The 15522-nt window shown below is 42.5% G+C and overlaps 2 protein-coding genes and 1 pseudogene across 2 annotated transcripts in view; 1 reads left to right on the top strand and 2 right to left on the bottom strand.

The window, feature by feature from the left end:
- LOC112414827 (mucin-16-like) overlaps positions 1 to 9575 on the top strand; it is a 36988-nt gene extending 27413 nt beyond the window's left edge. Inside the window, 6 exon segments of the mRNA XM_024767486.1 lie at positions 315 to 475; positions 1287 to 1354; positions 5882 to 6048; positions 7788 to 7829; positions 8032 to 8111; positions 9474 to 9575. Coding sequence (XP_024623254.1) covers positions 315 to 475; positions 1287 to 1354; positions 5882 to 6048; positions 7788 to 7829; positions 8032 to 8111; positions 9474 to 9575 — 620 coding nt within the window.
- Positions 9576 to 11598: 2023 nt separating this feature from the next.
- Positions 11599 to 12171, bottom strand: MBD3L1 (methyl-CpG binding domain protein 3 like 1). The gene is given in 4 exon segments (XM_024767487.1): positions 11599 to 11710; positions 11712 to 12083; positions 12085 to 12117; positions 12119 to 12171. Coding segments are annotated over 4 exon segments (570 nt in total).
- Positions 12172 to 14436: 2265 nt separating this feature from the next.
- Positions 14437 to 15247, bottom strand: LOC112414829 (protein FAM84B-like; annotated as a pseudogene).
- Between the last annotated feature and the right edge of the window lie 275 nt (positions 15248 to 15522).

Below are 15522 nucleotides of genomic sequence, written 5' to 3' on the forward strand. Positions count from 1 at the left end.
CCTCCCCCCTGGCAACCACAAATCTGTTCTCTATGTCTGTGAGTCTGGTTTTGCTTCATAGATATGCTGATTTGTATCGAATTTTAGATTCCACATATAAGTGATATCATACAGTATTTGTCTTTCTCTTTCTGACTTGCTTCGCTTAGTGTGATAATCTCTAGGTCCATCCATGTTGCTGCAAATGGCATTATTTCATTCTTTTTGAGTGTAGCCCACTTCTAAAATCCCACCTCAGTCCACATTGCCAGGAATAAGTAGACTGGCTGTAATGACTTCTTTGTTAAAAACTTCATACTTTCTTTTTATTCTAGAAGTGGAGCCATCAATTCATATACCAACAGACCAGCCAACAATCAGTCCCAGCTTCCAGGACTTCCAGCTGAATTTCACTGTCACCAACTTAATCTATTCCCAGGACATAGCCCCAGGCACCCCCAAACACCAGCGGAACAAGAGAAATATTGAGGATGCGGTGAGAATGGGGTTGTTTGTCCACCCTGTTCCCAAGTAGAGACTGACCTATGGACACTGGGTAGTCAGAGGGTGACTTTTTTTTGGTGTGCACATTTATTTTTTTTCAGTTTGGCAATCTGGCCTTTTTTTTTAACATCTTTATTGGAGTATAATTGCCTTACAATGGTGTGTTAGTTTCTGCTTTATAACAAAGTGAATCAGCTATACACATACATACATCCCCATATCTCCTCCCTCTTGCGTCTCCCTCCCACCCTCCCTATCCCACCCCTCTAGGTGGTCACAAAGCATCGAGCTGATCTCCCTGTGCTATGTGGCTGCTTCCCACTAGCTATCTGTTTTACGTTTGGTAGTGTATATATGCTGGACATTTTAAAAAACTGAAGTATAGTTGATTTACAATATCATGTTAATTTTGGGTGTACAGCACAGCAATTCAGATATATATATCCTTCTTCAGATTCTCTCCCTTAAAGTTAATACAAAATATTGAGTATAGTTCCCTGTACTATACAGTAGATCCTTGTTGGTTACCTGGAGGGTGACTTTTTTTTAACATTTCATGAAGACAGGTTCTTATTCCCATTTTACAAACTAAGAGACAGCCATAGAGGGCTTCACTTGCTAGCCCAAGTCATACCCTGGAACAGGCCCTGGGCTAGTGTTTTCTTTTTCGTTTTCGTGTTTATTTGGGGTTTTTTTGCCATACCACTCAGCATGTGGGATCTTAGTTCCCTGACCAGGGATCAAACACTCCGATGCCACTGTGCCATGGATTCTGACCAAGGAAATGTTGCCCTGTCTTTCAGCTCAACCAGCTCTTCCGAAACAGCAGCATCAAGAGTTATTTTTCTGACTGTCAAGTTTCAGCATTCAGGTGAGTTCCAACTCAGGACCCAATCATTTTGGAGGTTTGTTCTGTCCTTTGAAAGTGTCCCACTGCCATAGTCTCTCAGTTCCTAGCTGTTATAGAGGAGAGCCCTAGGAATATAGAGCTGTTACCCAAACATCAGCTTGTTCCTGAACCAGCGAGTACAACTGGCTAGAAACTCAGAAGAGCTTGTGTCAACCTAGCTAGGCATGAAGGTGGCTGGTGCTGGGGGCCATGGAATATAGAGTGTAGCATTCATGTCTTAAGAAATCGGCCACTGAAGGCAGAATCCATGGGAGCTAGGGGTTAGAACCAAATGACTTGGAATCCAGCAGTCTAACCGTGCTGTCCAATACTGTAGCTACTAGCCATAAGAGGCAATTAGACACTTTTATACACCTCTTGGGATATGTTTCACATACCATAAAATTTACCTTTTTGATGTATGTAATTTAGTGGTATATTTATATAGTGCTACAACTATCCCACTACCTAGTGGAGGGAGGAACATTTTCATCACACCAAAAAGAAATCTTGTACCTACCCATTAGCAGTCACTCATTTTTCCCTCACCCCCACCCCCCAGCAAACAATTTACTTTCTCCCTCTGTAGATTTGCCTATTCTGAACAATAGGTATTCCATTTATATGAAATGTATATAAATGGAATCATACACTATGTGGTCTTTTGTGACTGATTTCTTTCACTTAGCATAATGTTCTCAGGATCATCCATGCTGTAACATATATCAGTCCTTCATTCCTTTTTAGGACTGAATAATATTCTATTGGATGGCTGTACCACTTTTGTTTATCTGTACATCCACTGATGGACATTGGATTGTCTCCACTTTTTGGCTATTATGAATAATGCTGTTATGATCATTAATATCCAAGTTTTAACATGAACTTATGTTTTCAATGCTTTTGGGCATATAAATAGGAATGGGTATTGTAGGGTCATAGGGTAACTATGTTTAATTTTTGAGGAACTACTGAGTTATTTTCTTCAGAGGTTCCACCATTTTATATTCCCTTAAGCAATGTATGAAGGTTCCAAATTCTTCACATCCTCACCAACGATTATTATTGCCCTTTTTTTCCCCACTATAGCCATCCTAGTGGGTGTGAAGTGGTAGCTCATTGTAGTTTTGATTTGCATTTCCCTAATGATTAGTGATGTTGAGCATTTTTTCATATATTTATTGGCCATTTTTATATCTTCTTTGGAGAATTGTTTATTCAAGCTCTTTACCCATTTTAAAAATTTTGTCTTTTTAATGTTGGGGTATAATAGTTCTTAATATAGTCTGGATACTAGACTCTTACAAGATACATGATTTGCAAATATTTTCTCCCATTTGAAAGGTTGGATTTTCATGTTCATGATAGTATCTTTTAAAGCACAACAGTTTTTCATTTTGGTGAAATCCAATTTATCTACTTTTTCCTTTGGATTCTTGTGCTTTTAGTACCATATCTAAGTAAGCAATGACTAATCCAAGGTTATGAAGATTTACTTTTATGTTTTCTTCCAAAGGTTATATAATTTTATCTCTTACATTTAGATCTTTAATTTATTTTCAGTTAATTTTTGTATATGCTGAGATAGGGGTCCAACTTCCTTCTTTTGCATGTGAATATCTAGTTGTCCCAGCTCTATTTGTTAAGTAGCCTATCCTTTCCCTGTTGTTTAGGAAACTTTGCTGAAAATCAGTTGTCCATAATTGCATGACTTTGCTTACAGACAGTAAATTTTATTCCATTGATCTGTATGTCTTTTTGCCAGTGGCAGTGTTTTGAGTACTGTAGTTTAGTAGTAAGTTTTGCAATTGGGAAGTGGCGCTGTCCAGCGTTGTTCTTTTTCCATATTGGTTTGGTTATTCGAGTCCCTTGAAATTCCATATTAATTTTAGTATCAGCTATCAATTTCTGCAAAAGAGCCAGCTGGGATTTTGATAGGCATTGAATTTAATCTTTAGGTCAATTTGGGGAGTGTTATCATCTTAATAATACTAAATCCCCAATTCATGAACATAGGATGCCTTTTCATTTATTTAGGTCTTTTTAAAAGTCTTAGAACAAAGTTTTATAGTTTTGAATATACAAATCTTACATTTCTTTTGTTAAATTTATTCCAAAGTGTTTTGTACATTGTTTGATGCTATTGTAAATGGAACTGCTTTCTTAACTTTATTTTCAGAATGTTAATAACTAGTGTATAGAAATACAATATAGATTTTTGCATATTGCTCTTATATCCTACAATCATGCTGAACTAATAGGATTTAGTAGTGTGTGTGTATGTGTGTGTTTCTTGGGATTTTTCTATATACAGTATCATGTCATCTGCAAATAGAGAGTTTAACATCTTCTTTTCCAACCTAAATGCCTTTTATTTCTTTTTCTTTCCTAATTGGCCCCATAAGAACCTTCAGTATGATGTGAATAACATATAAGAGGAGGGCAGACATACTTGTCTTGTCCTTGGTCTTAAGGGAAAAGTTTTCACTCTTCCACCATTAAGTATGATGTTAGGGGTAGTCTTTGCATGAATGCTTTTTATCAGGTTTGTAAAGTTTCTTTCTACTCCTAGTTTGTTGAGTTTTTTTTAATCATGAAATTATATATATATATATTTTTTTTTTTTTTTTTTTTTTTTTTTCTGTACGCGGGCCTCTCACTGCTGTGGCCTCTCCCATTGCGGAGCACAGGCTCCGGACGCGCAGGCTCAGCGGCCATGGCTCACGGGCCCAGCCGCTCCGCGGCATGTGGGATCTTCCCGGACCGGGGCACGAACCCGTGTCCCCTGCATCGGCAGGCGGACTCTCAACCACTGCGCCACCAGGGAAGCCCATGAAATTATATTTTGTCAGGTTTTTTGTGTCTATTGAAAACATTTGGAAAAAAAAGAAAACATGTGGTATTTGTCCTTTATTCTATTAATATGGTATGTTACATTGATCAATTTTTTTAGATATTAAGCCAACCTTTCAGCTAGAGGTAAGAGTTTAAGGCCTTCTCAAGTCTTGCACAGCACTCTTGTGGTCTTCTGGATACCCAGGAATACACTGGAGCTTTTCAAAGCCCCCTGTAGACATCTCATTCCCCAATTTTTTCTTTTAAATTATTAGCTCACCTCTTGCTTGCCTCAACTGGTATTGCTCCCTTGGGCAGATATAGTGTACAACAATTACCACTGACTGTGGCAAGTGACATGGGGTTAGGCTTTCCTCTCTAAACAAGCTCTGAACTACCATATGACCCAGCAATCCCACTCCTGGGCATATACCCTGAGAAAACCATAATTCAAAAAGAGACATGTACCACAATGTTCATTGCAGCACTATTTACAAAAGCCAGAACACGGAAGCAACCTGAGTGCCCACTGACAGATGAATGGATAAATAAGATGTGGCACATATATACAATGGAATATTATTCAGCCATAAAAAGAAATGAAACTGAGTTATTTGTAGTGAGGTGGATGGACCTAGAGTCTGTCATACAGAGTGAAGTAAGTCAGAAAGAGAAAACCAAATACTGTATGCTAACACATATATATGGAATCTAAAAAAAAAAAAAAAGGTTCTAAAGAACCTAGGGGCAGAACAGGAATAAAGACGCAGACGTAGAGAATGGACTTGAGGACACAGGGAGGGGGAAGGGGAAGCTGGGACGAAGTGAGAGAGTTGCATGGACATATATACACTACCAAACGTAAAATAGATAGCTAGTGGGAAGCAGCTGCATCGCATAGGAGGATCAGCTCGGTGCTCTGTGACCACCTAGAGGAGTGGGATAGGGAGGGTGGGAAGGAGATGCAAGAGGGAGGGGATATGGGGATATATGTACACATATAGCTGATTCACTCTGTTATACAGCAGAAACTAACACAACACTGTAAAGCAATTATACTCCAATAAAACTCTGAGTCAAATAAAGACAAGCTCCGAAAATAAGGCTTTTTCAAGGAGCTGCCAGATAGGTCAAATAATGACAATTCAATGGCGATGGGCCTTTTGGGGAGCTCTAAACCCATTATGGTTTTCAAAGTTACTGAGCCCCTTGTGAGAGCAGGATGAGAACTGTGTGAGTTATAACACCATAACGTTTACTCCATTTACCAAGATTCAAACATTTTTTCTTAACTAAATGCTGTTTGAATTGTTACAAGCCTTCGGTTAATTTCTAGACTTCTGAAAAAGTTGATTTTGACCATGTTTGCCAGTGTTCTCATTGTTTTTACAGATTTTCAGAAGTTTTTACTCCAACATTTCAAAATGTTCTCCCTGCAGCTAGTTATTTATAAATTAAGTCAATTAAATAAAATGAGACATTCAGCATCTCACTCACACTAGCCATATTTTAAGTGTTCGATAACAACATGGGGCAAATAATGACTGTATTGGATAGTACAGACACAAATGTTTACATCATTGCAGAAAGTTCTCCTAGACAGGACCAGAAGCAGGGAACCAGGAATCGGGGTAGAATTCCAGATATCCTTGTTCATCCCTTGTGTCCTTCCAGGTCTGAGCCCCACAGCAACCACACTGGGGTAGATGCTCAGTGTAACTTCTCACCATTGGCTCAGAGACTGGACAGAGTTGCCATCTATGAGGAATTCCTGTGGCTGACCAAGAATGGTACCCAGCTGCAGAATTTTACCCTGGACAGGAATAGTGTCCTTGTGGATGGTAAGGCTCCCTGATCATTGGGGCAGAAGTGGGGGCTTCCAATTTCCTCACCTGGGGACCTTCCTGGGAATCTGGAGACTTTGGGATGAGTCAGCACTGAACTTTCCCAGGCTGGCAGGAGGTGCATACTCCCACAGATTTTACCCACTACTGAGGGAGAGGAAAGGACATTCAGTGGGATATAGGAGACGCTCGCCTTCTCCTAGACTGCACCATGCAATAGAACTCTCTTAGTGAAGGAAATGTTCTATATCTGTGCTATCCGGTGCATAAGCCACATGAGGCTCTTGAGCATATTAAGCACAGCTATTGTGACTGGCTTTTATGGTTAATGATTTTTAATAGTACTGACTACCAGATTTTTAAATTTTCGCTTAATTAAAATTAATTTTAATTTAAAAAGGCACTTGTTGAAGTAAGTCAGAAAGAGAAAAATACCGTATGTTAACACATATATATGGAATCTAAAAGAATAATGGTTCTAATGAACCCAGGGGTAGGACAGGAATAAAGACACAGACGTAGAGAATGGACTTAAGGACACGGGGAAGGGGAAGGGGAAGCTGGGACAAAGTGAGAGAGTAGCATTGACATATACACTACCAAATGTGAAACAGATAGCTGGTGAGAAGCAGCTGCATAGCACAGGGAGATCAGCTCGATGCTTTGTGACCACCTAGAGGGGTGGGATAGGGAGGGTGGGAGGGAGACCCAAGAGGGAGGGGAGATGGGGATATATAGCTAATTCACTTTGTTATACAGCAGAAACTAACACAACACTGTAAAGCAATTGTACTCCAATAAAGATGTTAAAAAATTTTTTTAATTTTAAAAAAAATTTTTAAAAGTAAAAAATTAATTAATCACAGCATATATTTTGTAAACCTGGTTTGAATGGAAGTAAGAATAAACCTCCAAGTAGATGTAGAAAAAATAAATAAATAAATAAATAAAATAATTAAAAAGCACTTGTTCCTGCTCGTATCAGGCAGCACGTCTTAAGAATTTGCCTGGGGTTGTACGAGCAGGGGGACCTGAAACCCTCTCCCATTGCCCAATGGGTGCTATGTGTCCCTACCCTCATAGAGTTTGTGTTGCAGTTGGAAATAACAAGAATAGGCAATTTAAAATTATAAATTATTTGATGTGAACCAATCCATACTTGGGAGTGGTAATCAGAAGGCTTCCTGGAGGAAGTTACAGTATAGGTGAATCCTGGAAAATAAGCATTAAAAACTCAGTAAAGGAGAAGGGAGAGAATGTATTCATAGCCAGAGAAGAGAGTTTTGAGTGGGAATTTATAAATTTAAAGAGATCCCATGGTCTTGTCAAATGTGATGATCCATTCTCCCCTCCACTAGCATAAGAGGGTCCAGCCCATCATCAGTCATCCATTCCCAGAGGTATGATTTGAAATATCACTCTTGTAGTGTGATAATGGCTTTGTTATTATGTAGCAAAATATCCTCATTTTCCAGTGATGCAAACTAAAATGGAGTGAATCATCATTATGGCTACATGACTTTAATATTTCAATGGAATTATGGGATGATGCAAGGGTAGCAAGTGTTACTAATTTATACATTGGGTATGATACTGTTTTAACTGGATAAATTATATATTGTTATTTCTAGGTGATGGACGTTTATAATGTGGTTCTATTTTTCTGTGTATTTGAAAAGTTTTATTTAAAAAAGTAAAACACACTCACATGCATTCTCCATTTCATTCACTTTCAGGGTATTCTCCCAATAGAAACGATATCTTGACTGAGAATTCGGGTAAGCCTCAAAGACGCTCCAGCCCAGGATGGGGAGGGAATATTTTGATTCTCTGCCTCACTAAAGGGAACCATGTACCCAGGGTATTGGATGATGATGAATGTTGGCCAACCCATGCTAAGGACTTTGAGGCACAGTAGGGGGGATCAGGAGCCCTAGGGGAATGATAGGAGGTGGCTCACACAAGTACTTGTCTCCCCAGACCTCCCCTTCTGGACCATCATCCTCACCTGCCTGGCAGGACTCCTGGTGCTCATCACGTGCCTGATCTGCTGTTTCCTGGTTAGAAAGAAAATGCTGTTGTCTTCTTACTATCAGGTTGTAAGAACCCTTTATATATTACAAATACCTGTCTTCTGCTGGGGATATGTTTTGCAAATATTTTCTCCTAGTCTGAGTGTAGTTTGCCTTTTCCTTTTCTTAACAGCATTAGTCATTAGGGAAATGTAAATGAAAGTCATAATGAGATACCACTACACATGAGAATGGATAAAATTAAAAAGATAACAAGGGTTGGTGAAGATATGAAGCAACTGGAACTCACATATAGTGCTGGTAAAAAATAACATGGACACATCTTTCAAAGTTACATTGGGGTTAGTAGATGCAAACTATTACATATAGAATGGCTAAACAAGGTCCTACTGTATAGCACAGGGAACTATATCCAATATCCTGAGATTAAACCATAATAGAAAAGAATATAAAAGGATGTATATATGCGTATAACTGAGTCACTTTGCGGTACAGCAGAAATTAACACAACATTGTAAACCAACTATAGTTCAATTAAAAATAAATTTTAAAAGAAGTTACATACATCTATGCAACCATCCAGTCCTAGGAATTTATCTAAGAGAAATGAAAACATATGTCTACACAAAGACTCATACACAGATGTTCATGATAATATCTGTACTAGCCAAAGACTAAAAACAACCCAGAAGTCCATCAACAGGTGAAGGGATAAACAAACTGTGGTATATCCACACAATTCAATACTATTTAGCAATAGTACTGGATTAACACATACAATGATTAATCTCAAAATAATTATGCTGAATGAAAGAAGTCAGATGAAAAAGAGTACTTACTGTATGATTCCATTTATAAACAAACTCTTGAAAATACTAGCTAATCTCTGAGGCCAGAAATCAGATCAGTGGTTGTCTGGGAATAAGAATGTGTTTGTAAATAGCAGGGGAGGAGGAATTGCAAAAGAACATGAGGACGATTGGGGAGATAATGAGCATTCCTTATTTCAATTGTGGGGATGGTTCAATAAGTTTATAATCCAAACTTATCAAATCATTCACTTTAAATGTATGCAGTTTACTGTATGTCAGTTATACATCAGTTAAGCTGGGGTGGGGGGAGGAAAACAGAAGATATGAAGGGGATATCAGAGAGAAAATGGTAGGAAAAAAAAGAGAGATAAAAGGAAAAGAGAAGAAGAGAAAGATGTGAAAGAGGGAGAAAAGAGAGGAAAAGGGCTGGGAGAGAAAATTAAGAGAAAAAGAGAAAAAAGGAAGAGAGACACACAGGAACATCAGGTCTTTTTGGCTGTGGCCATGTCCCTCCCCTGTAACCCCCAATACTTGGCAATGACTGGTCCATTCTGATGCCCTCTGCTCACCCTCACAGGTCACTGTCTCCAGGCAGGAGGAGGAGGAAGACTGTGAGGCTCAGCAACAACACCTGGGCTATTATTACCTGCCACACCTGGACCTGAGGAAGCTGCAGTGACATCTGCTTGAGTCCCCTTTTCCCAGTCAGGTTCCAAAGGAGCTTGGCCGGAAAAGAAAAAAACCACATTGGTCAGACACAACCTCTGGGTCTTTCTTGAACTGGCCCTTACCTGGTTCACCCTGCACTGAGATAAAAATTTTCCCCTTCATTATGTCCTAAAGACAACTGCAACTTCTGTCTTACGGTTTCACGCCATATCACCCCTCAGGGACACAAGGATTGGTGAAACAGGCACAGACGTTGTCAATGAACAAAATCAACATCCCACTTAAGTGTGAGGTTTGCCTACCTAGTCACGCACTACACACGTCTCTCCTTGACTCCTGCGCAGCCATCACCCCATCTCTATTCCTCCATATTCTGCACCCCCTTCCCTGAAGCCCTGACAGTCTCAAGTTCCCCTTGAACTACTTCATTCTCTGATGTTCAGATTCACCAGGACGTCCAGAAAATCTGCCTTGGTGACTCCTTTCCCTCATCACAGGTCCTCCAAGGAGGGAAACAGACCAAGAAGGAATGAGTGGGTCTGACATGACTCTGCAGTCAGCCTTGGGACTTGGGAGCTGAAATGACTAGGTATCTGGGAAGACTGAATCCCTGAGTAATACCAAACTCTAGAGAGATAGGGTCTGCTCTGTATTTAAAGATTAATAAAACTCAGGGGAAAGGTCTGACAGAAAAAAAGATAGTCTTTTTTTCATTATTTTTTGCACTGAATCTAACCAAACAGTTAAAGCAGAAACTCTCTAACAGGCAGTGTGAAGCATCCCAGGCATGAAACAAATACTACAGATGCTCTATTATTGTTTAACACCTCGCTCTCAGAAACTATAAATCCCTCAGACAAAAGTCAGTCATGATAAAGAGGATTTGAATAATACAACATGCTTGATGAGGCAAACAGGCAAATAAATCACAAAAAGCAGTGATTTATTGTTAGATTAATGATGCTGAAAACAGTCTCTTTTGATATCATGATACCCCAAATGGCATGTCAATTTTCATGAATCAAATTTTCAACACATAAACATCTTTAAAAATAAGGAAAAAAGGGGCTTCCCTGGTGGCGCAGTGGTTGAGAGTCCGCCTGCCGATGCAGGGGACACGGGTTCGTGCCCCGGTCCGCTCTCCGCAAGGGGAGAGGCCACAACAGTGAGAGGCCCGCGTACCGTAAAACTAAGGAAAAGTTTGGTATCTCATTATATGCAACTCTGAATTAGCATGCAACAACACAAAAATAGAGACCCAGTAGTAGATATCTTATTTGAGAACATAATTATAACAGCTCTTTAATGAAATATTATTGTGGAATCTACTGGGTATTATACAAAAAAAGTATAATCTATTGTGAAAAGGTAGGTTTTATTCTGTGACTGTAAGGGCAAAAATACTAAATAATCCCATAACTTTGATAACTCTCTATTGACTTTAAAATACAAATAAATAACATACACAGAGAGGAAAATGAGATAACAACATGAAGAGGAAAGATCTCCTCTTCTCACCAGAAACCAAATCACTCCCCTCAAAAAGATCACTGTCTAGGGAATTCCTTGGCAGTCCAATGGTTAGGACTCAGCGCTTTCACTGCCATGGGCCCGGGTTTGATCCCTCGTCGGGGAGGCCAGCAAAAAACAAACAAACAGGGCTTCCCTGGTGGCGCAGTGGTTGAGAGTCCGCCTGCCGATGCAGGGGACACGGGTTCGAGCCCCGGTCCGGGAAGATCCCACATGCCGCGGAGCGGCTGGGCCCGTGAGCCATGGCCGCTGAGCCTGTGCGTCCAGAGCCTGTGCTCTGCAACGTGAGAGGCCTGCGTACCGCAAAAACAAACAAACAAACAAATATAAATAGATGACTGTCTATATTTTCTATGCCACACAAAAGAATCTAATGAAAGAAAAGTATTGGTTTATTTTAAAGTTTCAAAAGCTCAAAGCAAGAAAAACTTACAGACACTGCAGAGAGTCATTAATAAAGTGCTGTGGTGTACCACTTCATCTGCACCATTTTCTCTTTTTTTTCAACAGTGTTTGTCAGGACATCCTTCTTAGCCCCTCACTTTTTCTACCTTGATAGCTAGCCTGTCTGCAATCAATGCTATCCTCAGTCTCTCTCTTGCCATCTTCACTTTCCTGTTTCCTGATATCTTCCTCAGTCACCGGAAATTGTTTGCAGAGGAGCTGTGAGATACCCAGACCAGCTCCTGGAATCATCTCTGCCAAATCTGAAGACTGGGTAGGGGTGGGCCTGGGGCTGGAGTTCAGACCACCTGTGAGAACTCCTGGCAGAGATTCACCTGTGCAACTAGTTGTAAGTTTTTGCAAGGCTTTGGCAAGATCCAAAGTACTTAAGCGTTGTCTGGTTCCACTGAAGACCTGGAATCCATGCAGTCTCTTCTGCCAGAGCACCTGCTGGGGCTTATCCAAAGTTTCCTCCCATTGATGGCATCTGATCTCATTGCCAGGATAGGATATGATTCTAGTAACTAGCCTCTTCAATATGTACAGACTTTCTCAAAAGGATGGAGGTGCTCAAGCCACGCTTTGCATTGGTTTCTACGATCACGTTGCTTCCTCTGTGAAGTCTTGACCATCATGCTTCTTTTCTTCTTATCCTATAAAATTAATCATGGGGGCTTCCCTGGTGGCACAGTGGTTGAGAGTCCGCCTGCTGATGCAGGGGACACGGGTTCGTGCCCCGGTCCGGGAAGATCCCACATGCCACGGAGCGGCTGGGCCGGTGAGCCATGGCCACTGAGCCTGCACGTCCGGAGCCTGTGCTCCGCAAAGGGAAAGGCCACAACAGTGAGAGGCCCGCGTACGGCAAAAAAATAAAAAAATAAAATAAATAAAAAATTAATCATTAAATTGTACAGGACAAAATAGTTCTAACATCTTATTCCTAAGGACAAACATATATTATTAAATATATATATATATATTTTAACATCTTTATTGTAGTATAATTGCTTTAAAATGGTGTGTTAGTTTCTGATTTATAACAAAGTGAACCAGCTATACAATATATATATATATATATTTTTTTTTTTTTAAGTGCCAATGTAGCCATTGCCCGGGCATTAAAAACTCTTATCCACAACACTGCCATTTTCAGGAAAGATCCAACAGTTGATGTGATTCCCTTTTTTGAAACCCTCACTGGTGGGTAGTTGCTTTACTTTAAGCATGATAACCCTACGAAAACTTCCAACGGAATCACCATTCTGAAGCATAACATACTTCACACAGCTGGTACCCTGTAAAAACGTTTGCATTGCACTGGAAAGCAGCATCTGGAGTAGACCTATTTCCTCTTCTAGTTCATTTTCAAGCCCTATTATCAAAAATCTCTTCTCTAGATGGAGAATGCTACTCTTGGTATAGATTTTACAGGCGTTCTTCCCTCAACTTCAGATTTCTCACAAAGACGTTTGTAACAACAGCTGGTCACTGCTATGCCTCAGTGTGATCTGACGTTCACTTTCCATTTGAGGGCAAAGGAGGGAGACAGAGATGAGGGAGTGAAAAAGAGAGCTGGCTTCCGCAGCAGCCCCCAGAGCTGCTAGACAGTGCTGCTCTGTTCTTCCCTACTGCTGCCTGCACATTGGTCGTTTCTTTCAACTTTCGCTACTGTGTTAAGCATAAAAGAAAATCCAAATCTGTTACGTATTGCTGGCTCTCTGTTACATGTCTTTACCCACATTTATCTTGCTCCGTTTTTCCACAACCAGGAGAATATAAACACAGAGCTTATTGCTAAACTTTCAAGATTATTAAACACAGGAACTAGATCTACATTTCCAAAAGGAGACTGATATTTCTTCAAAGTCCCAGATCAGGGCTGAGTGTGGTACATCATTAACAGTCAATGATGACAGTGAAATATATATATTTGACCCTGTTTGGCTGCTTCTGTAGTGGATACTTTATGGGGTGACACCAGCCAACGTGTGACCTGGTGGATGAATGCAGCCAAACAGGTTTAATTAGATCAGAGACACAAAGGGCTATTCCCTCCTTCGATAACAAATAAAGCAGCTGTAAGCGCCTACAATAGCAGTCGAGAAACAAACGCAGCAAAACAGAACCATAATTGGTCCTTCTCCTAGCTGGCCTGTGATTTACCTGTAACCTGGGAAGTGACAGCTGGAGCAGGAGGGAGCAGGAGACTCAGCTAGAAGCCAGCTCCAGAAGATGAATTGCTTGGGGATGGGGAGGAGGGAGGTAGCAAAATCTCTGTTTTGTAGCCCAAATTTACTCAACTATTTGTTACACATCATAGAAGGCTGCTAGGTTTTAGCCTGCTGCTCCCAGACCTGGTCCTGATTTCACCAGCTTTGCACGCTAGGAATCCCATAAAATAAATCACCCCCTACTCCCGGATCCCACAGACAGCTCAGCGGGGTTAACACCACCACAAACCGGCTCTGGCCTTAGTACAGGGCATCCTCCAAGCCCAGGCTGGGAGGCGAAGCGGGTAGGAGGCAATGGCAGGCGACGGTACTCCGACTTTTCTCCACCCCCGCGCGCATTAGAAGCGTCGATTTTTGGATCCAGGTCTAGCAGGGATTAATTGTCAGGCAAGTCAACAGTTTACCCCACTTCAGAAAGGACGAAAGATTGAGCGGGCGGACAGGAATCTCCCCCTGCCAAAGGGCTCCTACCTGCTCCCTCTTCCTCCTCCGTCCAAGATAACAAGCTCAAGCCAAAACCTGCGCATTTTGCCAACTCTCCGTTTTCTAAATGGCCCAGGAGCCCAGACAGGGACCACAAGGTGGTGGAAGAGGAAGTGAAGGAAGGGAGGGGGCAGCAGGTGCTGCAAACAGCTTCGCCTCACAGCTCCGCACTCAGCTCGCGCATCAGCGCACCACCGCCTTTCGGTCCTCCTCCTCCCGGCCTGGCGCAGTCTGCGTGGCGTTGCGTTCGCCCTCCTCCAGCTCCGCGGGGTGCAGATGCTTGGCGAGCTCCCGCAGCGCCGCTGCACGTCCGAAGTGGTCGTTGTGCCGCTTCTCCATAATCAGGTCCTCCAGGCTCTGGAACTCGAGCTCGTGGTTGCGCTGGGCAAAGAGCTGGTTCTGCACCCCACAGGGCTGCTGGCCGAAGCGCGGCTCGTCGCCGATCTTGAACCCGTGCTGGCCTAAGGGGCATCAGTCGGGTGAAGCTCTCCGAGTGGCGTCTGCTCAACTCGAGTGGCGTCTGCTCAACTCGCGCTGCGCACCGTGGCGCTGGGGCTCCGCGGCTCGTAGCTGTAGATGGTTCACCACGCGGCTCGCGTCGGGTGGGAGGCTGTTGCTCACCTCCAGCCGATGCAAATGCACCACCTGGAAATTGCCCACGTATACAGTCCAGTTGCGGGTACTGCGCCTGCCACACGAACTCCCCCAGGTCGCCAGGTCGGCATTGTTGAGCAGGTTCTCGGGCGTGTAGGTGTTCAGCGTCACGGAGCCCGCGCAAAGCTTTTCTGGTAGATGTAGTCGTAGCGGTAGAACTCGGAGCGCCCCACCTCGCGCAGCCGCGGGTCAGAGGTCCACGGCGCAGGCAGCGGCTGCGGCTCCACGGCCTCATCACCATTGGAGAAGATGTAGGAGATTCCGATGTGGGGCCTGTCGGGTCGGCTGTGGGAACTTCCTAATAACTTAGGCAGGTCATTTACTCCGCATGGTTTCCCATCACACTGCGGACGCAAGATCACACCGCTGAGGGAGGAGAAAGCGGAACCGCCACTAGGGTCATTGGCACAGGTCTCCGGACAGGGACTGAGACCACCCGCGAGAGGTGGAGGCCGTGGGGAATTTTGGGGAGGGGGGCGCTGCACCCTGAGACTTCTAGGGCAGTTTGCAAGTGTGGGATCCGCAGTTCCTCTCCTGGCGCAGTGGCAGCGAGGCTGGGCAGGGGGAAGGGACACACGTCTTGCCCTTACAGCTACATCGCGCCTCAAGACTTGA

The sequence above is a fragment of the Neophocaena asiaeorientalis genome, unplaced genomic scaffold (genome assembly GCF_003031525.2).
Source record: "Neophocaena asiaeorientalis asiaeorientalis breed wild unplaced genomic scaffold, Neophocaena_asiaeorientalis_V1.1 scaffold87, whole genome shotgun sequence".
Taxonomy (NCBI): domain Eukaryota; kingdom Metazoa; phylum Chordata; class Mammalia; order Artiodactyla; family Phocoenidae; genus Neophocaena; species Neophocaena asiaeorientalis.